The 24,113-nt window shown below is 42.3% G+C and overlaps 1 protein-coding gene and 1 long non-coding RNA gene across 3 annotated transcripts in view; one reads left to right on the top strand and one right to left on the bottom strand.

The window, feature by feature from the left end:
* GRAMD1B (GRAM domain containing 1B) overlaps positions 1-24,113 on the bottom strand; it is a 284,969-nt gene that overhangs the window by 130,311 nt on the left and 130,545 nt on the right. The window contains exon 5 of one of the 2 annotated variants that reach the window (XM_039496098.1): positions 17,349-18,155. In XM_039496098.1, coding sequence (XP_039352032.1) covers positions 17,349-17,710 — 362 coding nt within the window. In that variant the 5' untranslated portion in view covers positions 17,711-18,155. Of the gene's footprint in view, positions 1-8,117; positions 8,137-17,348; positions 18,156-24,113 lie in introns of those variants that run through there. The other variant, XM_039496099.1, reaches the window with a different exon arrangement.
* On the top strand, positions 18,084-21,235 carry LOC120375461. Its single transcript, XR_005586560.1, has 4 exons — positions 18,084-18,165; positions 19,797-19,921; positions 20,013-20,087; positions 20,917-21,235. It is a non-coding gene; the product is annotated as an uncharacterized LOC120375461 (long non-coding RNA).

The raw sequence follows: 24,113 nt of genomic DNA, 5'->3' as shown, positions 1-24,113 counted from the left end.
GGCCTTACGTGACTGACTGACTGACTGTCTGACTGAGAGAGAGAGAGAGAGAGAGAGAGAGTGTGTGTGTGTGTGCGTGTGTGCGCGCGCGCGTGCTAGGACTCCCCCTCTTTGTGCAACCTGCATTACAGCCACCTGGATCATTCCTCCCAACCAGGAGGTTGTCCTAGCAGATGCTTGCCCAAATGGGTGGGAAGAGCAAAGCCACGAATCCCTCCGCCCAAAAGGTAGGCCGCAAAAGAGTACTGCAAATTACTTCCCGTTGCAGAGCAAATAGGGAGCCACACCAACAGTTATGTGCTCCATTGTGTTTCTCGTAGGGTGGAACACCTCCGCATCACCACTTACTACGCGCTGTGTGAAAACATGATCAAGCCCTGTGAAACCAGCACAGTGCAAACGGTTTCACTCCAGTTGTGGGGTTGTGTCCAGTAAAGCAGTGAGAAAATATAAAGTGGAACAAAATTCAACACTCATCAGCTTTCCTGGTTTCTTACTAACCTTAGACTTGCTGGAATGTTTGCAAACTCAGGGCCAAGTCACGAGTAAAAACTCCAGGGCTTAGACTCAAGTAAAACTGAGATTAAGTCTGTAGGAAATACAGGCTGATGTACAGTGTTGGTGGAGTCTGTGTGAAAATGTACTTACAACAAGAAACCACAAAAATCCGGGGGTGTGGCTTCATGTTCTTGGGGTCAAACACCAAAACCTAAAGGGGACCAGGGAGGTGTAACATACTTGAAATGCAAAAGTGCCCCTAATGGACTGAAACCAGAGAGTCTCACATAATAACCTCCTTTGCCTAGGGATTTAAAAAAATTCAATAATAGCCTTGCAGATGATCTTTGAAGGGGATGCCATTGTGCTATGTCTGACTGGTTTCATATGGCTTAGCATTCAAATCTTGACTTGGATTCCTCATTAAAAATCCTCTAACAAGCACTATGCATTTTTTTTTGCAAATTAAAAACACTCCCACGAAACGTCATTGGGGCCTAACAGTACAGGTGTACAGCGCACTGGCCAATGTAAGGGGAGGGCCTTATCACAACAGATCCTAGATACCAGATGGGGACTTGCTCCAATCCTAAACGAATTATTCATTCCAAACCTAAGGACAGAGCCATCTCTGAGCCGTAGTCATGCATCCGATGAAGTGGGTTTTAGCCCATGAAAGCTTATGATCAAATACATTTGTCAGTCTCTAAGGTGCCACAAGTACTCCTGTTCTTTTTGCTGATACAGACTAACACGGCTACCACTCTGAAATAGTTTTCACTGAGCTCATATAAGGCTCTCCTCTCTCTGCATACTTAGCACCTTTCTCCAATGCTTAAGGGATGCATTCATTCCAGCTCAGTGTGCCTTGAACTTCTGTGTTCCCTAATCTACTGCCATTACATCTAGTAAATACAGTGATCCCCTTCCCCTGCCAGTACCCCACTGGTACTGAACATGGCCAGGGAGGAAAGTGACCAGTGGAACTGAATTTCAGAGGGAGAGTTACAAACTGAATCCACAAGATGTCACTGTTTGCTTCCAAACTGCCAAAATTTTGTGCAAAGCACCACACCAGGTTTGTATTATCCCCCCAAACAGCTGCAACCTACAATCCTGGATTGTGCCTGCTCTGGCCAGCAGCCTCAGGGCCCTTCTTCCAAGTTATAAAATTTCACATTTACAGAGAATTCCTTGTCAGCAATAAGTAAAGGGAAATCAACAGGGGAGAATGTGTCATGCCACGTGCTGCCCAAAGATGTCCAACGACTTTCATTTGCTGCAAGATCCTATTCAAAATTGTTGTATTAATACTTAAAACTCTCCATGGAGATGCTTCAGCTATCCTTATGGACTCATAAGAACATAAGAACTGCCATACTGGGTCAGACCAAAGGTCCATCCAGCCCAGTATCCTGTCTACCAACAGTGGCCAATGCCAGGTGCCCCAGAGGGAGTGATCTCTCTCCTGCCATCCATCTTCACCCTCTGACAAACAGAGGCTAGGAACACCATACCTTACCTATCCTGGCTAATAGCCATTAATGGCCTTAGCCTCCATGAATTTATCTTGTTCTCTTTTAAACTCTGTTATAGTCCTAGCCTTCACAACCTCCTCAGGCAAGGTGTTCCACAGGTTGACTGTGCTCTGTGTGAAGAACAACTTCCTTTTATTTGTTTTAAACTTGCTGGCCATTAATTTCATTTGGTGGCCCCTTTTCCTTATTCACTTTCTCCACACCACTCATGATTTTATATACCTCTATCATGTCCCACCTTAGTCTCCACTTTTCCAAGCTGAAAAGTCCTAGCCTCTTTAATCTCTGCTCATATGGGACCCATTCCAACCCCCTAATCATTTTAGTTGCCCTTTTCTGAACTTTTTCTAATGCCAGTATATCTTTTTCGAGATGAGGAGACGACATCTGTATGCAGTATTCAAGATGTGGGCGTACCATGGATTTATATAAGGTCAATAAGATATTCTCCATCTTATTCTCTATCCCTTTTTTAATGATTCCTAACATCCTGTTTGCTTTTTTGACTGCTGCTGCACACTGCGTGGACGTCTTCAGAGAACTATCCACGATGACTCCAAGATCTCTTTCCTGATTAGCTGTAGCTAAATTAGCTTCCATCATATTGTATGTATAGTTGGGGTTATTTTTTCCAATGTGCATTACTTTACATTTATCCACATTAAATTTAATTTGCCATTTTGTTGCCCAATCACTTAGTTTTGTGAGATCTTTTTGAAGTTCTTCACTATCTGCTTTGGTCTTAACTATCTTTAGCAATTTAGTATCATCTGCAATCTTTGCCTTCTCACTGTTTACCCTTTCTCCAGATCATTTATGAATAAGTTGAATAGGACTGGTCCTAGAATTCTGAAAATTTACCATTTATTCCTACCCTTTGTTCCCTGTCTTATAACCAGTTCTCAACCCATGAAAGGATCTTCCCTCTTATCCTATGACAACTTAATTTACATAAGAGCCTTTGGTGAGGGACCTTGTCAAAGGCCTTCTAGAAATCTAAGTACACTATGTCCACTGGATCCCCCTTGTCCACATGTTTATTGACCCCTTGTTGACTCGGTTTCTCTTTACTCCTTCCCCTCTCTCACCTCCTTTCCATTCCTTCATCTCACCTCTTAGCACAACAACCTTCTCTTCTGCTGCTCCTGCCATCCAGAATTGTCACTTTGACTGTCTCCAGCACAGCCAGCCAACCACACACACGCTCACACTCAAACTTTCCTGTCTCTGAAAAGCTATAAACGTATCTCTCTTCCTCCTACTCAAAGTATATTGTATATTTGATGTTGAATTCTAAAAATTATATTGTTGTAATTAATTGCTTCTATTACTAGGCTATTGGAATAAAGTCCTTCCCATCAAGTGGTTTAAATATTTAAAGAGCGACAGCCATCTTAAAAACCACCCTGTAAATATTTTACCAATTCGTATTGCAAATGACACCTGAAATTATTAGAGCTGAAAGAGATCAGAAGGAAAAATCATCTCTATTTTTCAGTCTGTTTGCTTTGTGCACTTGACACAACTCTCGACATAAACAGTTCTACTACAGTGGGTTCCCCCTCTTTGTGTGGGCCTTACACACAACAACAGAGAAAAAAGACAAAACATTTTGCATATGAGAAAAAGTGGTTAAGCCTCCCCCATAACTGACAGGCTGACTTGAGGGCAGGTATAATACCAGATTATAACATTAATTTAATTTTAAATCAACGAGATTTGAAGCTGCCAGTGCTCCTTTTAATGACGCCCAAGATTCTTGTCTAGATACTAAAATGGCCTGAAGTTGGTTAGAAAACTTTGAAACTTAAGAAATCAGCAAATGCTACAAAACAGCAAGGTCCTTACCTCACTCCAAAAGCTTTATAGCACACAACAGAAACTCAGACAAGTCTCTAAACCTTTGGGGTATGCAAGTAATGTGGAGGTTGAAGTTTGACAAATGTGTCTGGACTTCTCTGGTATTTCTAAGATATGTATTGCTGAAGTAACACAGCACCTCCTCAGTGAGGGTACTGTGGTCAAAGTCAGTTCTCACTTAGGCTCATATTGTGATCATTATTTTAAACCTCACAAACTGCTGAAGCGCTTAAATACAAATTAACTGAGCCATTTAACCATTAAACTGTTGATGTATCTTTCCTAACCCCCTCTAGACTGTCCCCTGAAATGATGCCAGCCAAGTGGCTTTATACCATGAAGCTGTGGAGTGGGAGGAAATATTTGTATTATTTTTTATAAATATCATATGCCCCTCAGTGTGATATTACCCTGCCTGAATTCATAGTGTTAGGTCAAAAGGGACTATTAAAGAAATCAATCAGTGAAGGCAAAACAATGGCCCAGATAAGGAGCATCCCCTCAAGCATAATACCCAAGTTTATAGCCATGAAGAGGGGCTCATCAGCCCCAACCTGGGCTGTTTTGTCAAGGCTGAGAAGTGGGAGAACAAATGACACGGATCTGTTAAAAGTTCTGCCCCCTGCTGACAGGTGTCAGCTGCTGCAGGATGACACAGTTACAGAGGCTAAATCTACACTACAAGTGCTACAGCCGCACAGCTGCGAGGCTGCCGCAACACCACCGTAGTGCTGTAGCATGGACACTTGCTACAGTGACAGGAGGGTTTTTTCCCATCGCCGTACTCAATCCACTCTCTCTCGAGGCAGCAGCTAGGTCAATGGAAGAATTCTTCCTTCAATTTAGCAATGTCTACACAGGACCTAGGACAGCTTAACTAGATCTCACGGGGAGGGGGAGAGTGAAAAAATCACCCCTCTGAGCGATGTAGCCAGGTCCTAGCCCAGTTTTAGTTGTAGACCAGGCCTGACTGAGAGCCAAGGGCCTGCAGCAAACCAGCATTAACTTGGTCCCCAAGAGAATGGAGAACTCCCAGGCTAAATCATGTCTACCTAGGGGGCTTGAGGGGAATGCCAATCCTAGATAAGATTATTTTAAATCCATTTCCTGCAGCACTATATACTTTTAGAAATGATAAATCATGTTTTGTTTTGCAGAAGCTGCTTCTGTGTCACTTCAAACTGATACTGTCAACAGGGACCCAAAGGAAAACCTCTGCAGGTGCCAAGCACATTGGGCCTGCTACGTAACATGGTTGGAAGCCAAGAGGGTACAATTTGGAGAGCAAGTCAGTAGAGCCCTGCAGATAGCCACGGACCATATTTGCGGATCGGAGGCAGATACAAATTTTGTATCTGCGCAGGGCTCTACTAGTCAGAGACCAGTTGGGGCACAAGATTCCACCCCAAAGAGAAGCAGTGGCACGGATCTCTTACTCGAAAGGGGTACACTTAGGGGACTGAAAAAGTGCCTCTGACTGATGCTAACTCAGCAGGCTGGGTGCAAAGGTTGCATACAAAGTTTTTCATCCTTAGCCCATGTACTCTGAACGCCAGGTCATGTGTTTTTCTCTCTGACTGAAAGATACTCTTTTCTGAAGCCCTACAGAAAAGACTTCTCTTAGTTCTTAGCTGTAAACAATGCAAATTTCCCATCAGTTCAAGATTTTCTTAGACTTAAGATGAGCAAAAGGCAGGTTTGCAGGGGAACAGTTCTCCCTATAAAGCTCCAACAGCAGTTCCTTAGAAGTCAACAAATGCATAAAAGAAAACAGATTCTTGGAACAAAAATACGCACTCAGTGCCACATTTCTTCTGCCCCCCTTCCTGACTGCACTGACTCGGTGACCTTCAATGTAATCGCCACTATTCTTATCTTCATCAACACCACCACGAGACTTAGCTTCATCTTTATTACCACTATGTTCCCCCACAGCTCTGCTACCTGGAGGAAAATGTTCATCTCCATCATCACCACCACTAGCCTCATCTTCATCACTGTTGTCTCTGCCAACACTAGTATGGCTTGTTCTGACGATGAAATCTCACTGCTTTTCTTGTCTTCACCACTTCTACCATGCCCTTCTCTAGCTAGGTGCTTATATGGGCCTCAGACCCATAGTGACAAATCATCATCTTCTTCGCTGGTATTTTTTTCAGCTCAACTCAATTTTTTTCAGTCCCTGGAATTATTTAACCAATGTTTTATGGAGACACATTCCAACCAACGGACTGCTTGCAAAGTATTCGCTGGCACTGTTCCTTTGAGTATCCACTGCTTCTGCTGCGTGAACGGTAAACTACGTCACATGGGACTGCTGCTGCTCCCTGGTTCGATGGTGAGCTTTTGTAAACCAGAAGAGGGCTGAAGTCATTGGGACCACTGAATATACACAGTGTTGCACTGAAGTCAGCTTCGAGTTGGCCATACAAAATTCTTGCAGCATGAAGTATTTCATGAATGCATATTTACACAAGTACACATGTTCTTGTGCACAAACACACAAAAATCATTTATACCAATATTTACAGAAATGAATAAACAAGTTACAGACACTGAAATAAATGTGCAAGTTCTATTCAAACAAATGGCCAAAAGACACTTCTTTCCCCACAGCATTCTAATTTTCTAGCCTTTGATGAATATGTTAAAGGCTTCTTTGTCATATCTGGGTGTCAGAATATGGAAAGTTATGGGCAATATGTTTGAACCATTCTTATCTTCTTTGTATGTGTCTTTCTATTGTGAGACATGAGTCTCTGAATTATAATAGAGAGCCATGGTCCTATACACAGTTTCAAGGTTGAATTTGTTTTTTAAATCTAAGCAGTTCTCCAGCTCAAGCACTTTGGGCCAGATTTTGAAAAGCGCTTAGCACACAGCTGCTCTCATTGTAATATTTGTTGCCAGATTTTCTTATGTTTTCAACACTCAACATGCTGAGACTTTTTCTAAAAAAGAAATCTGGCCTCGATTGTGGGTGCCAAGCACTTTTGAAAATTGGCCCAAAGAACCCAATGAACATAAAGGCAAGAATGTGTGGCATTTTATCTCCATATTCAACAGTTTGGGAAGGAGCAAACTTGAAGAGATCTAGATTACTCCAACAATTCTGTTTTTAAATAGTTGTGTTCCTGCCTAAAGAATAAATTACTGGAGTAAGCCATTTCACTGAATGGAAGCATATAATCACAGAGACATATACATTATTTCCTGACATCTGCCTATTATTTAGTTGGCATGCAAGATGGATGTAGTTTACTTGTGCATAAACTACAGAAAGTGCAATTTCTTATGGTGATTCAATTACAGAGGCACAGCTATTATTCACAGAAGATGAGAAACTGATCTCATAACTTCCATGAGGTTTTCTAGCCTGCAAATCTGTGGATAGCAGTATCTGATAAATGATCCAGCTACAACATCACTTTCTTGTCAACTAAGGATCTGATTTTCTGCATAGTGAGTTTGGCAAAGTGATAGAATGTATGTAAAGCTTACTGTGCATTGTAGACTGTGGGTATAAGTTTATAGGTTTATTTTCAGAGGATGTTTCCCAGGGGTGCGTGGATAAGGGGTGGGAGGAGAGAGAAATATCAAGGGAGATATAATCTATTAATGAGATGGGTAGCAACTCATTCACAAAACAGTGTGGATTATTGCAAATGTTGTTATCTATAACTATTTGCCAAATAACTTCAACAAAAAGTTTCACCCTCTGAGTCCATATGAATATTTAGTTTCATATTGTTTCATTGATCACCTCAGTTACATGGTTTTCTTTCAACATCCTAATGGGATTAAAAAATAAATAAATAAAACTGAAGCACAACAGACAATCAGCAATCAATTATGCACCTCTGCTACAAATGCATGCCATACATCTGGAGGAATACACATTGATGTGAACGTTTGTGATATTTTCAGGATTTGTGAATGTTTTCACCAGTACTTGCTTCTAGTTAAAAAGAAAGATGGGTAATGAATAATACAATCCCATGAACCAGTGACTGGAAAACAGTACATCTATTCAGATTTTCAAAGATTTTCATATTTTCAAAGCTTTTTACTTTTAAACTAGTGGACAAGGTCAAGGATTTTTCCTTCCTCTTTAGGACTGTGAACTTCACAAGACAGGTACAATCCCTTCTTACAATCCATGGAAAGTGCTTAACACATCATGAGAACTGCTACACACAAATGATGAGAACAATCTCTTACTATTAATTATTTGCAGAATTGACCAGGAAATATTCTTCCCCTGGAAAACATTAAATGAAAATACATTTTTTAAATTTTCAACATTTTTCTTCTACATTTTGGTTTTAAACCAAAACATTTTGGCTTTCATTGGTGAAAACCCAAATGCATTCTTATAAAAAATGGAAACTTTTTACCCGAATGTCCTTTTTCCAAAAAGCTGCTTTTCGTACGCAAAAACAAAAAAAAGCAGGGATGAACATTTTTTTCCAACTCTAATTATTTATAATGCACCAATGTGGTAATCTCACAAACAGGACTGGACTGAACTCCGAGTCCTGGATGTCTGCAGAGAGAAACTGCATCCTTCGGACTCTCTCCCTTCTACAAGAGAAACAGATGTAACTTCTGGTCTAAAATCAATCTGCATGTTTGTCTTTCACGTCACTCGACCGCTTTGCTGATCATTCCCAGAACTTTGGCCCCTTATATCCTTCATAAGGCTGCAGCAATAAAAAACCCAGTCCCAACTCCCTGAGAGTAAATCATCGGCCCAAGCAAATGAAATTCCTGCCATCAAAAAGTATTGTGTTGCCATGGTAGCGGCGGCTCCTAAAATAAAGGCACCATTAAGAATTGTCAGAGGCCTGTCACGGTGTGGGAAATAAGAATTCATTGGCCTAAATTCTAAGGGATAATGAGACCCCAGAATGCACTGTGACAACATCCCCCCACCCCCATACATCAATAAGGGTTCCCCCATGATAACCCTGAAGCAATCGGATAGTGTACTGGATGGAGAAGCACCTGCAGCCCTGGATTTCCTTTAGCTCCTGTCAGTTCCTGCCACTCACCCTCAGCATCTGAACATAAAGCTGTCGGGTGGAGAGATGCATGCTTATAGCCAAAGGCAGCAAGTTAACATCAGGCTTTATTAAAAAGAAGATAAGGGGGATTAGTGTTCCGTGAAGCATGTTGCTGCACTGAGATGGTGCGATTCTGGAGGCAGCCAGCAGATGGTAACACGGTGTCTGTAAAGATTACAACACCCTTTTGCATTTATATATCTCCTTTCCATCCAAGGATCCTAAACTCCATCGCAAAGTTGGGTAAAATTTCCTGTTATCCAGATTTTTACAGACGTTGAAACCAAGGCACAGGCAATGCGAAGGGACTTTTCCAAAATCACACAATGAGTCAGTGACAGAATCAGGACTGGAACTATGGTCTCTTGATTCCTGGTCCCCATCTCTAACCACTAGATTCTGCCTCCTGTCTTATGCACAGACTCTCTACAAGGTGTTGGAGTAGCAGAACGGAGCGAGTTTGGAAAACATGCTCATGCTCAGAGCCTGCATCAGCTATAGCCTGTGTAACAAACTCTTTATTTTCAAGACCAAAGGAGGCACTTCCTGTCCATGATCTCATTTGCTTGAGTACACTTCTAAAGCTTGCAGACGATACCAAGCTGGGAGGGGTTGCAAGTGCTTTGGAGGATAGGATTAAAATTCAGAATGGTCTGGACAAACTGGAGAAATGGTCTGAAGTAAACAGGATGTAATTCAATAAGGACAAATGCAAAATACTCCACTTAGGAAGGAACAATCAGTTGCACACATACAAAATGAGAAATAACTGCCTAAGAGGGAGTACCGTGAAAAGGGATCTGGGGGTCATAGTGGACCACAAGCTAAATATGAGTCAACAGTGTAACACTGTTGCAAAAAAAGCAAACATCATTCTGGGATGAATCAGCAGGAGTATTGTAAGCAAGACACAAGAAGTAATTCATCCGCTCTACTCTGCGCTGATTAGGCCTCAACTGGAATATTGTGTCCAGTTCTGGGCGCCACATTTCAGGAAAGATGTGGACAAATTGGAGAAAGTCCAGAGAAGAGCAAAAAAATGATTAAAGGTCTAGAAAACATGACCTCTGGGGGAAGATTGAAAAAAATGGGTTTGTTTAGTCTGGAGAAGAGAAGACTGGGAGGGGACATGATAACAGTTTTCAAGTTTTCTTCTTAACCTCTGAGAATAGGACAAGAAGCAATGGGCTTAAATTGCAGCAAGGGCGGTTTAGGTTGGACATTAGGAAAAGCTTCCTAACTGTCAGGGTGGTTAAGCACTGGAATAAATTGCCTAGGGAGGTTGTGGAATCTGCATCATTGGGGATTTTTAAGAGCAGGTTGGACAAACACCTGTCAGAAATGGTCTAGATAATACTTAGTCCCGTCTTGAGTGCAGGGGACTGGACTAGATGACCTCTCGAGGACCCTTCCAGTTCTGATTCTATGATTAACTCAGCCTACTATAAAGGAAAATAGGAATGTTTAAATTCAAAACATATTATTGGTGATCAAAATGCTCTCTGACATCTATCTGCCCCAGTTCACTCCCTACTGGCTAGTTGCTCACATCATATACACTACCATCCCAATTAGTGCTAATTAGTAACCTTTACTGTTATTTGAATCAGCAGTGGAGACAGTCTCCTTCTCATCCCTAGAGGGATGGGTTCCACCAGATGAGGGTAAAGGTATATCAGTGGTGCTGGATGGGCACAGCTGTTCCTCTCACTTTTTCCGTTTTGCAAATGAACAGAGAACAGCAGTCTGTGGCGCTGCTGTCAATCTAGCTCCTTTCATTAGCAACACATTCAACCACCACCAAAGTCTCCAAAATGTAACCAACGTGAGGGCAATCATGACAATGAACATGATGATGAGGATGAGTTGTTATATTCCAACAATAAACTCAGGGCTGTGCAAAACCTCCAACGTAGATTGTCCCCTTGGTAAACATTTGCTGAATATACAGGATGAAATATATTCAGAATCTGGGCTATTTGTGAACTTTCATTATTCAATGTGTTGTGACTAAGTCAGCCTAAGTCACATAGCTATTGTTTCTGTTCTTTGATTTGGTGACAAACATTTAAAGAAAGAAATGAAAAATAATGAATAATGGTACAAACATAGTAAGACTCATCACGGAAATTCACAAAGATGTTGGGATTCAGAAATACTTGCGTTTCATTGGAATAGTCACAAATTATATGACTACAGGAATCATAATGAATCTTATTTCATGGTTTAAAAAAATATGTAACAAGGTTTTTTTTAATATTCAACCAGCGCCACAGGAAGTTCAAACAAAACCTAAAGTAAACTTTTTTATGGTTAAAAAATAGCCATATTAAGCACTCAGCTCCCCCTACATTATCTTTCATTTTCACAGCAGCTTATGCACTTCCATGTTAAACAGCTAGGTCAGAAACAAATTCCACTCCATCAATGGAAGGTTTGTTCTCATGGTTATTTCCAGATCAACCAAAGGCAGAAAGTACAGGATGTCTTGCAGGGACGCCTGTTACCAATGAGATTCCCAGTCCCGTTTTGTAGATACAGGACAGCCTGGGTAACAGCTACATTTCTGAATGCTTATTCAAACCAAACCCAAATCCTGTGACATTCTTCACTCATCACTCATATATTATGCAGCAAAGTTGGGCTTTTTAAAATATGCTAAGTGGCTTATCAGGGGGAGTGTGCTCAGCAAGATTTAACAAAAAGATAAGGCATTGACATGAATAAGAGCAGCCTCTACAGATACACTACCTAGGTTAAAAACCACAAGGCCTTTCTCATGCTTGAAGAAATTTGCCTGCCTTTGAAGCATGAATAACACGCCACTACTACAAGGAGGATACTGAAGAAGTTGGGCCCATTTCTCTTTTCCATCATGGAAGACATACATGCACAGATTAAAAGGCCAGAAGCTCCACTGTGATCACCTAGCATGACTTCCTGCATAAACACCTACCATAGACTCATGTCTGTTTCAGTTAAAGCATATGTTTTAGAAAAAACATCCTATCTTGATTTTAAAATTGCCAATGATGAAGACTCTACCACAACCCTTGGTAAACGGTTCCAGCTGGATTACCCTCCCTGTCAAAAACCTGCACCTTATTTCCAGTTTGATTTGTCTAGCTTCAATTTCCAGACACTGGATATGGTTATACCTTTGTCTGCTAGATGGAAGCCCTCTACGATCAGATTTCTGTTTCCTATATAGGTGCTTATAAACTGTGACTGTGGTGTAGTGATAGCTGCATTAAAATTGTAAGATGTTACTCTTTCAGGGGGTTTCCTAGTCCCGCTTGCAGGCTAAGAAGCTCTGTGGGAAAGCATATGAGCTGGGTCTAGCAGCCGTCAGTTTGCAGACAGAGAGCCTATAGTAAGGCAGGGTGACTTGTGGCTCTCTGTTTTAGCCTGTTTTCTGTGTTTGTGTGTGTTTTTAGATTAGTGTGTGTTATTCTGAATTTTAAGAAATAAAGTAGTGCTACTTTATAATCTTCCAGCAAGAGTATTTTATGTAACTTCTCTATGTATATGGCCATGTAAATAACAGTGATCAAGTCACCCCTTACTTTCTCTTTGTCAAGCTAAATCGTTTGAGCTCCTTGAGTCAATCACTAGAAGGCATGTTTTCCCAATCCCTTAATCATTACTATGGCTCTTATCTGAACCCTCTCCAATTAATCACGGTATAAATAAGGTCCTTAATTCCTTAGACCCAGAAGTGCTCATTTCTATCCAGGTAGGTGGGAGAAGAGCTGCATTCTTATTGCTGACTCGCGCGCTAGTGCCCAGATTTAGTCACAGCAACATTTCTAATGGGGAAGATTTTTCCCCCCTTTTGACTTGAACATAAAATGTGGAAATTTCTGAAAGCCAAAGACACCTGGAAGCTGCTAAACTCACAGAATAACTCAGCTTGCCACTTCTCAGAAATTTAGGGCATGAAATGGAACCCATCATGAGGCAGGGTTTTGTTCCTGTTTTGTTTATTTTTAGCCATCTGCATTTCTCACAGCATTAGATGCTGTTTCCTGAACCCTATATTCTACCATAAAGACAGGCAAAGCCAGAGGTTTCACTGAGGTCTATATTGTTTGTTCTTTGCAGCAGCTTTCTGGTATGGGAGTTTCTGAAGTTTTTACTCTATTGGTTTTTGCACTCAGTCCTTACACTTAAGCAAAATACCCACAATGAGAATTTTTCCAGAGTACGAACTCCAGGACTTTTCCATAGTGTCAAAGGGAGGTGAGAGGTTAATGGAGTAAGAGCTCTTGCTTGCAGTCTGCAGATTTAAAGGTCTGAGGTCAAAGAGTTTTTAGTGGAGGACCCTCCTCTCTGTAAACTCAGTTGGTCCACTGAGTTAAGAACTGATGTAAAGACTTGCATAATGGAAGCTATTTGCAGTGCACTGCAACAAGCTATATTGGTCCTATGGAATCCAGGACCAAACCCCATCTATTAACTATTTACTTATATAGAAACATGGAGTGGACACATCAGAATTGGGGTCTCTCAATCTTCAAGCCATACAGCAATGCCTATCTATTCATTCCTGGTTTTTGCCAAAGTATGGTTGTGTGGGCAGGTTATTTTAATAGCTTAATTTAGGGTAGCGAGGTCAACTCCATTTATTTTGGGTGGACATTGGCCCTTGCTCTAAGGAACCATACATGCTCCCAGAGATTACGACGCATGGGTTTTGTTAAATAAATTAAAGCAGATCCACTATCACATTCACTTCATAAATAATGCATGTTCATTGCAGGCATAGCAAAATGCTAACAGATTGCTTTGGCCTGCCTGTGAAGTGTATTGCAATGGCTGTTACCATTCTGCCTTAATAATAAATAAAATAATAATAATATTTTGCACTTACATAGTGCCTTAAATATAAGGACCTCCGAGTGCCATACAAAAGTAGGTAAACACCATCACCACCAGTTTGCAGATGGAGCAGCAACTGAAGTACAGGGAGTTGAAGGATGGGATTAAACTGGATATAGTTTGCACAGCCTGAAAGATGTTGTTTTTTACTTGTGATAGTGCCTAGGAACCCTAGCCATGGACCTGGACCCTGTTGTGCTACGTGCTGTACAACCACAGAACAAAAAGGTGGTCCTTTCCCCAAACAACTTACAATCACTATGGGCTCTCTTTTGATGTCTAACCTATAATGACCTTGGGCAAACCCTGGCATCTTATGTATGTGAACAAGAATCTTGCTTGTCATCAGTTTGGCTGATAAGTCACCTCTTTTTCCTTGCAACTGTGGCATTACTAAACTAAGGAAGAGTTTTAAGGGAACCAGAAGGTAATATGTCATCAGAAAAACTGGGGCCCAAGTTTCCAAGAGGAACTAGTGATTTTGGGTGTGCGGCTGGGTCAGCACTTCTGGGAGAGGAAAAAATGAAGTCAGACTTATTCAAATGTAGAACATTAAACCAACCATCAAGGGTCTTAGTTCAGCAGACACTCTGTTCTGTCAGGTTCTTCTACCATGCGCACCATTGGGGAGGGATTGCCTTCCAGTAAGGCAGAGGCTAGAAATAAGGTACACATATTTTACGAAGAGGGTGATTACACACTGGAAAAACAAACCAAAGAATGTGGTGGATTTGCTGTCACTTGAAGTCTTTAAACCAAGATGGGATGTCTTTCTAAAAACATTCTCTAGCTCAGATTATTGGGTAAAATTATATGACCTGTGTTAGTCAGGTGCTTAGACTAGATTATAATGGTCCTTGCTGGCCTTAAAGTCTATGAACCTATGAACAGTATATTAAGTGATGTGACTAGCACCTGTCTCATATGGACATCAACATCATAAATGTAATAGTGACACAATATTGCCCCAGAAAAGCCAGCATTCACGGAAACCAAGCCTAGAGTATGGCAAGATGGATGGAGAATGATTAATCTGTTTCTCAAATGGCCAGCTTTCTCCTGCTGCTCCCCAGAGCACACTATGCCATGGACAGGTGCCTTATGACATGAGGAGGTTTATACCACAGTGCAACCTTGGGAGTAGCATTAACCGAACACTGTAGTTCACCCCTGCAAAATTCTCCTGGTTCACCATAGTCTACCTGGACAAATTCCCTGCTCTGACCCAGCAACCCCTGTTTTTTCCCTCTCCTGCTCTGCTCTAGATGTGCATTGATCCTCTAAGTTCTCCAAGCTTGCAAGCTCAGCAGAAAAGGGCAGGAGAAGAATTAGATGTTGTTTTCCTCTGGGCTGGGAAGGGAAGAATTCCATTTGAAAATCTGATCTATTTTCCATTGCCGAGGAATGGATTTGGAGCTTGTAATACATGAAAAGAGAAGGTGCCATGCTGGCCTTGGTATGCTAATGCCACCTAATCCATGAACTGCCTTAGCTTTTTTCCAGTCCCCATTTCAAAAATTTAATCAGGGAGAGTGCAGAAATTTGCTAAGGAGGGTTAATAACCAGATTTCTCTCTCTCCAGAGATAGACCCAAACAAAAATGCTGCATCTAAAATGCTCTCAACTCTGGTGAAGTTCAAATCTGAACTCTGTAATTCAGCCACCTCTCTCTAACACACACTCGCGCGCGCACGCACACACCCTACACAATCTCTCCTTTGTTTTCAAGACCATCCCTATCTGTATCCTTAACCATCATTCGAATTACACTGAATGTTTACGATGTCAGGGGACTTTTTTCCCCAAAATGATCACTTTCTACAAGAGAGGCCATTGTACGGTCATTCCTAACCTGCTGGTACAGAAATGCTTTCATCAGCAGAACATCCTTGAGACGTGGTGTTGCTAAAGCAGCACCATAGATTTGCAAAAGGAATTGGACCTAGTGGAAGTGCTTTTGCAAGACTGAGAGTAGACTTGGAGCCTCAGAGAGATGTGTTGATGGGTATAACTCCTCCATCAAACCACTGGGACAACATCTGGGTCAATGGGACAACCAGCTAGGCAGTGGTAGAAACAGAAAAGGACATCATATGGTTCCTTAAATTTACTTTTTTAAAAATGTAATATGCATATGCTCGAAGCCCACAAACAGCTAATAAGAAAATTATTGTTTTTCCTGCAAAAGAACTGATGAAAACAACAACAAAAAATAATACATTTTCTTTGAAATTTTTCAAGTTTTGGTGAAAAGCAAAAAACTGAACTCTGTCTCTGAGCTGCAACCCACCCAATGCACGCACATCTCGCAGTGCCACCAAAACTTATGACAATAGCAACTCCAACTCTTAACACTAGAGTCAGAGGAACAAGTGCCAAAACATCCCCAGCAAGCCAGTTTTCGGACAGTTGTTCCCAGAGGACAGGATAGCTTTGGGAAAGGGAAAAGAGTGACTGTCATCTTTTGGTCAACGGTTTGACTTACACCCAGGTTAGTAGAGACCTGCATTCCAATAATACCTTCTATCTCAGACTTGGGGCTTGTCTACACTGCAAAGTTGTCGACAAAACTTTTAAAAAAGACCCCACATGAAAGACAAAAGATTTGCCTACACAAGTGGCAGAACAAAGCTAATGCCACTCACAGGGCTGGAAGTATTTTTTTGCTGTGTCGATACAGCCTTGTCGCTAAAACCTGCGTGGTATAGACAAGCCCTCAGAGTTCCCCATGAATTAAGCCACATGATGCCTTTGTGACCCAGATGAGCATTAATCATCCTCTTTTCTGCAAATGAATAAACTGAAGCACGGAACATCTAAGTGACTTGCCGAAGTCTGTGGCAGAGCTGGGGACAGAGCTCAGACCCCGCCTGGATTTGCAGGTCTATGCTTTAGCCACAAGGCCAGCTTGCCTCTCATTGCCATTTGACAGATGTGCCGCATCCTGTATGACATTAGTTAGGGAACTTCAGTCCAATTCCTAAGGGAGAGGGGACTGCGTCACAAAAACCACTAGCAAGTTTGACATTAACTGGCCCCTGCCTTGGTGGTCTCGGCAGAGATGCCAAGGACTGAATGGGCCATGAAGACTGAACTCCCCCTCCTTCTCTACAGGGGGACTCTGCAGGCCAGGGTTCAGACACATGAACAGTGTAGCATATAGGAAGACTGCCCATCTCCTAGGGTCTTCAGTCTCTATGGCCATCAGTCTGACACTTTTCACCAGCACTAAACTCACTTTAAAGGTATGTAATGGGTGGCAATCGGAGACTGAATCTGGCTCTAAAAGCATGAGTCACTACTGTTTGAGCTAAAAGACTGCATCCATTAGCTTGGAGTCAGCAACAATCTAATATACCACTTAAAATAGCCCAGCCACTAGAGGGAGACAAAGACGCTGCGGGCAGCAGGCTGAACCCTCTACAGGTAACAGCAGGCGCTATTGCCTTGTCCTAGTGGGAGCCTTCTCTGCTGCAGGGAACGAGAGGTTTGGCCAATGACATACCTGCTTTCACTGTATTCCTTCTTCTCTCTCACGCGCAGCCACTTCCGCAGCAGGACACGCTTGCGCCGCGGGGAGGCGCTGGGCGTAGAGCAATTCGACCATGGGGTGTCTTCGTCACTGGATGGGGTGATTTCTATGGATGGGAGTTGCAGGAACTCTTTGTTGGGCGAAGGAGAGTCCTGGTACGCGCCGGCCTCCAGGCTCTGCTCTTGCACGTTCTTCATCCGTCTCATCTTGAAGCGCCTCCTGCGCAGGGTGGGGGTGGATGAACTGGACCAGGCCCGGCTGCACTCTGGCACCTGTTGCTCTGGGACCTGCAATGCCGGGAGCTGGGGGGTCTCTGTCATATTGGCAGCAGGCATCAGATCTCCTTTCACCTTCCCCTCCCACCTCTGCTCTATCTCTTGGATCTCACTATAAACCACACCACAAGCTAAAAGATGCCCTTCTCCACTCCTCCCCAGTTCAGCATGTTCCCACCCCTCGAGAAGGAAATCTCGTGTTTCTCGGTGCTTTCGTTTAACGGGGGTGCAGGGGCGGGATGCTCAGATCACGAGTGGAGCCAGTTTCAAAGTTTCTCTTTTGTTTTCTCCTCCTTTCTCACTGAGAAGCAACTTCCTCTCCTGCCTGGTCTCTTTCAGGGCAGTGAGTTTAGCCTCTGGTACGAGGACTGCTGACAACCCGCTGGGCTCTCTTGGCTCTTTTCATTCTGCTGTTTTCTCTGCTCTTTGCCCAGTCGTGGCTCAGTGAACACTCCTCCGGAGCTGTGCTGGAAAACAGTCTTGGGAGACCGAGAGCAACGTGGAGCTGTGAGGAGGTCAGAGAGAGAGGGGAGGGGGGGGGAAGGGAGGGAGGAAGGGAAGCAATGATACTAGATAAAATCGGAGAAGGGGGAGGGTGATGGAAGTTCTTTTTCTGTAGCAGATAAGACATGCACAGGCAGCTGCTGCAAGTGTAACTGCACTCCTAATCCCGAGGGCTGGGTTCTATATTACCAAACACGCCTCTACTGCCATCAGCCTAATGAAAGAGGATAAAGGGGGAAACTAACTTCTCATGCAAGCCGATTGGCAGACTTGCCCTTTGTCCCACCTTCCTATTTGGTTGTCCCACCCTGCAGAGGGAGGGGAAGGAGTGGACCCCAAGTTCCATCATCTTGTTACTGCATATATTATTTTTCACTTAATTTGAATACACATATACAGAGAGGGGAGAAGTGGGGAGAGAGTTTGAGGAGCAGCTAAAAGGCAGCAGCGGCACTGAGGTTGGGATCTTGGCTGACTGTTTTTCCAAGGGTTCATGGAGACTGCTTCCAAAATGACACACTTAGTGATTGATGGTCCTGACTTTAGGAACTGACACTGAGAAGACAAACACCACACAGAGAGACAAGACGGCATGCAGGACAGGCCTGAGAAAAACACAAATACACACTCCCCCGTGGGGGAAGATTCCCAGGCACTGACTAGACCAGAGATAGGCAACCTATGGCACGCGTGCCAAAGGCAGCACGTGAGCTGATTTTCAGTGGCACTTACACTACCCAGGTCCTGGCCACCGGTCCAGGGGGCTCTGCATTTTAATTTAATTTTAAATGAAGCTTCTTAAACATTTTAAAAACCTTATTTACTTTACATACAATAGTTTAGTTATATATTATAGACATATAGAAGAAGACCTTCTAAAAATGTTAAAATGTATTACTGGCATGCAAAACCTTAAATTAGAATAAATAAATGAAGACTCGGCACAGCACTTCTGAAAGGTTGCAACCCCTGGACTAGACCAAGAGGAAATGAAGGTTTCTGTCAAGGGTTACACCTGGATAGCTCGATGGAAGAGCTTTGTAAAACTTTGGGAATGTAACCCCAAGCCTTGCAGAATGTGCTGTGTCCAAGGGATCAATACAACTCCCCCATCAGGTTCACCAAAGTTTTGCTGAAGGGTTTCAAGGAAGGCTAGGCCGAGTTATAGTTTCACCTGAAAATCATGCAAATCTCAGCAGATTCTGTCATGGATGTGCCTGGGAATTTAGACTCCACAGACAAATACAGAGCTCACTTTCACTGCTTGTCTTCATCTCTGAAATGGGCTGATCCCAAACCTCGGAACTGAAGATCCCCACAGCTGGGGCTCAGAGGGGGAAGGACTTCAAAATCCGGAGATAAATTTTGAAGTTTGGTTCTCACCTCTGCTTCCAGCGGCTGGAATTCACCAAGCAAAAACAGACAGGTTACAAGCAGGTGCGAGGATTGACAGAAGGAAGATTTGGGTGGGTGGGAAGCAAGATCAGGGAGATAAGAGGATTCACTGTTAATTACAAAAAAAAAAATCACTGGTTGGCAGCCTGAGATCACTCTATTTTGCAATCCCCTTCACTCACTGCTCCTCCTATGGCTCAGAAATTAGCTAGAACTTTAAGCACAATTTATATTTATCCATTTCTAGAGCATCCAACACCATGGCAATCAAAATGACACCCCTCCTCCGTGAACAGCCACATATCTCCAAAAGCACAAAACACCATTAATTCAAATAAAACACAGAGACTTAAGGAGACAAAAGAGCAAAAGGTTTGTTGTTTCGTGTCCAGCACAAACACGGTTGTATTATTTGCTCATTACAAGGACTGATACCTTTATTTTAATATTTTTCTATAATAAGGTGAAACCTGAACTCACAATTACCTGAGAACTGCAGTCACCTGTTGTAACAGCCAATGCCATAACAGCTTCCATAGTAAGTCACCTTGTATTCAGCAGCCACAAGTCTGATCTTGTTACTAGCACCTGTTGACTCACTGAAAATTTATTGTGAGCATCCTACTTGGATATGTGGAAACCAAAAGCCTATAATACAGTCCATAAAGTGCAGCATACAAGAAAGTATTGTAGCTATGGTTTATTCTAGATTGGGTTATTGTGTTGTTTTGCACTGCTTTATTCCAATGAGAGGAAAAAAGAATGGGTGGGGGTGTGTGAAAATGTTGTTTCTGTTTTTCATCAAAGTTTCACTATCAGCAAAGTTTTTGAACCCTCTGCCCATTTCTAAGTTATCGCAGCATGTAAATGACCAGTCCATTACCACATGCCTTAGTGGGTCTGATTTCCTCTGGAAACCTTTGTGAAACGTGTGAGGTTTATTTGGATGTTGTATTAGGGACAGGTAAACCAGCTCAAGAACGTTTAATTAATTCCCCCTCCCCAACCACACACACACTCCCGCTTGAATAATAAAACACACAGAGCATGTTACACCTTCATGAGGATCCAACCCCAAATCCTCCATCTCCAAGACACCACCAGGATTTGCCCCAGCAGAAGGTTCTTTCCCCAAAGTCTATCTCTGATCTCTCAAAAATCTGATTTCGTCAGCATACCATGGTTCATATAACAAAGAATCCCTGAGTGCAGAATTCTCCCTATTTCATATCATGAGAACCTTCCCCAGTGAGACACAACCAGTTGGACAAGCATAGTGTCTGCCCCTTTAATTCTAAGTGCTTTGCTGATTACTAAACAATACTTATTTATGCTTGAACATTCTGGGTCATTTTTATTTTGGACAGTGGACACTGGACACCTCTCTGATGCGCTATGAAAACCAGAAGCTATGTAATGAGAGAGATAACTCAAACTTCCTGACCTACAGTTTGAAAAATACCACCCACGAACAGGAATTCTCACTGTGCAGCACACAAAACTGAGAGATGTTGCAGTTCCTCTGAGAGGCTTTCTTTGCACTGCTAGGTCTCTGCACTGTTTGATCTCGGTTATCAGCCACGTTGGTAGAGTTATATCACCTTGGAGAGGATTCACATTTAGCATGGCTCTGGGACCCTTGCCAGGACATGGCACAGGAATTATTCTTCAGATCAGCATAGAATTGGTGGATAGGTAGATTCATTTTTCCTAATTTTGAACCTGTTTGGAAGTTTGACTCCAGCTCAAACATTCTGGAGTTTGCAACCTGCTTAGGAGAGACTGAAAAAGGGAACAGAGGAAAACTAAATAGACTCTATATACTGGATAGATCATCTACTTGTACTAATCCAGATTCTATGGGGTCCTTCTATCCCTACTACACAGGTTAGATCATTTCCCATTAGTTAACTTTCTTCTAAACTAAATCATTCTTGAGAAGGAAGGAGGAGAAAAGACCCAGATAAAATACAAGAAAAATAGTTGTGAATTACAAGTAGTTTGCAAATGCAGAAAAACCCTGAAAATGACTTCAGGAGATTAAATCCTTCAGATGTGTGAGATTTACCCTCCCTACACTTTGAGAAATCTTTCAGTAGGAGCAGGGAGATTACTGCAAATATAATGCTTGGAAATTTTACCAAATCCACCTTTTACCAAATCACCTTTGCAAGTCAAAAAGTTTAATTTGCTGAACATTTCCTCCACACACCCCCCCCTCAAAAATGGCAGTTTTTACTAAATCTGCCATCCTTCAGGCAAAATACTGATCCTATAGCGACAACATTTTGAATTCAAAATTCCAAAACTACTGAAGTTTTTCTCTATGAAATTTTACAGTGTGTGTGTGTGTGTGTGTGTGTGAGGGAGAGGGAGATGGAGAGAGAGAACTTCAAATAAAAAGCAAAGACCTCTGTTTACATGTGGAGGGTGAGAGGGTTGTTATAAATATTGTGGAAAGCTCTACATTCTCTTTGGAATCCCAATAAAAGTTCTCTCCTGCTGTCTGAAGGCCCAGCACTGAAACACTCCCTTAGAAATGGAATCCCTAAAAACCCTGGGGTCCAGAGCACACATACGCTGATACCTTCAGCTAGAATTAGGATTTGGAACATGATGCTCTTGTGGATACAGGGATGGATGGTGACTCAGGAGATTGGGGTTCTGTACCTAGCTCTGCAACAGTCCTCCAGTGTTACCTTGGGGAATTCACTTAATATCCGTGCCCGTCTTTCCCCATTTATAACATGAGTTACTAGTATTTCCCTGCCTCATGCGGATGATGTGAAAATACATTTCTTAGCATATGGGAAGCACTCAGATACTATCATGATGAACACCACAGGAAAGCCAATAAATAAATACTAATAAGCTGCTTGTTATGATCTACCCATTCTGACTTGCTTTTACTCCCATAAAAAAAATATAGGGTCTTCCCCTTTAAGTCACTATTACCAAGCACCAGTTGTTCACACTTGAACATACTGCGTCAGTTTTATTTTGGACACAGGACACTGGTCACCTGTCTGCATGTGTTGTTCCGTGACACTCAGAGGCTCTGTTGTCAGACAGTGTGAAAAATACTAGCCACAAACTGAAAATTCTCAGTGTGTCACAAAAATAAGACAGAGGTACTTCTGCAGCACACAACCTGCTGCATTTATTCAGTTCCTTATGGGAAGAAGTAGATTCTTTCCTCACAAATAAACTGATAATGAAAGGTACCCAGTATCTGCAATTCAGAGTCGCAGATGCCCAGCACCTATCAGTATAATCCTTAGTCTCCCAAACCAACATTGTGAAGTGAGAAAGGAATACATTTTAACACCAAATGCAATCTATGCTGCCCGTTCAGACAGGAGGAGGGATCTCATTATTCACTAGTCAAAGCTAATAAAAATACATTCAGTTACATCCCCAGCCAGTCAGAAACCAGCCTGCATAATTAAGTGTACAACTTGACCTTTATAAATAAGCTGGTATTTTCTTGGCTGAAGATTTCAATGAGTCTGTCCTCTAAGTCAATAAGAATCAAGCAGGTCAATAATGGTATAGTAGGCTAATGCCACTCTCTTGCACCGGTCCTTGTTAGATACCGTGACAGTCTTATTTGGGATGCTACAAACACAGTGATTACAGTGGAGCATTATCATAGGATCAATGTCTCCTGCATTGTTTCCCACAAATGGCTGGGAATTTAATTAGCCTTTATCCTGTCACAAAGCTTTGTTACGGTGACACCAGATCTTAAAAGACACATTGCTCAACATGTCTAGCCTGAACCAAAAGTACAAGTGTACATGCTATACAAGATCAAATAGGCACTGACCTTAGAACTGGAATGGGGGGATATACACTGTCCCTGGAAGTGGTCTGTGCAGAATATAGGTGCAATGTGTATACTGCATAAGGCCACCTGATCCTAATCCTAAAACCATGGGCACTGGCCCTAAACGCACAGTCTGACCCTAGCACTCAAATACACGTTTAAGGTCCACTATATCCCACCTCTAGCACCAGAACTCAAACCCCATAGGCCCCACAACAAAGCCAGAAATGGGCTTGAACATAGTCCATCTGGTGCTTTCAAACATGAAACAAATAGAAAGCATATTGAACACATTTAGTATTGTTTTACCCATATGTTTCTGAACATTTAGTAACTCACAAAGTGGTTTAAAGAGGCTGGAGTCCAACAAAGCTTTCTGATTGGATGTGGGTGATGTCACATTCCAGTCAACAATACCTAACAGGCACCTGTGCCCGACTGGATCCTTCTTTTGAAAAATAAATATTTCTTGTATCGTCAACAAACATGAAAGGCTTATGGTTGTGCATTATTCTGAATGGATTTGGCATATCTTGAGCAGTTAAAAGCATTTAACCTTTGGCCTCACGCACTGTAAAAAAAAACCCAAAAAACCTTCAGTTGCCACCCAAAAATCCCTTCATTATTGGCATTCCCTGCTCAATCGAAACAAATTTTTCTGTGTGGCTCTTATGTATTTTGTTATTGCAGAGACATACTTAGTCCTTTCCTTTTATGGTAAGCTCTTTGGAACAG

The sequence above is a fragment of the Mauremys reevesii genome, linkage group 12 (genome assembly GCF_016161935.1).
Source record: "Mauremys reevesii isolate NIE-2019 linkage group 12, ASM1616193v1, whole genome shotgun sequence".
Classification (NCBI taxonomy): Eukaryota; Metazoa; Chordata; order Testudines; family Geoemydidae; genus Mauremys; species Mauremys reevesii.
This window is presented reverse-complemented; position numbering and strand designations above follow the sequence as displayed.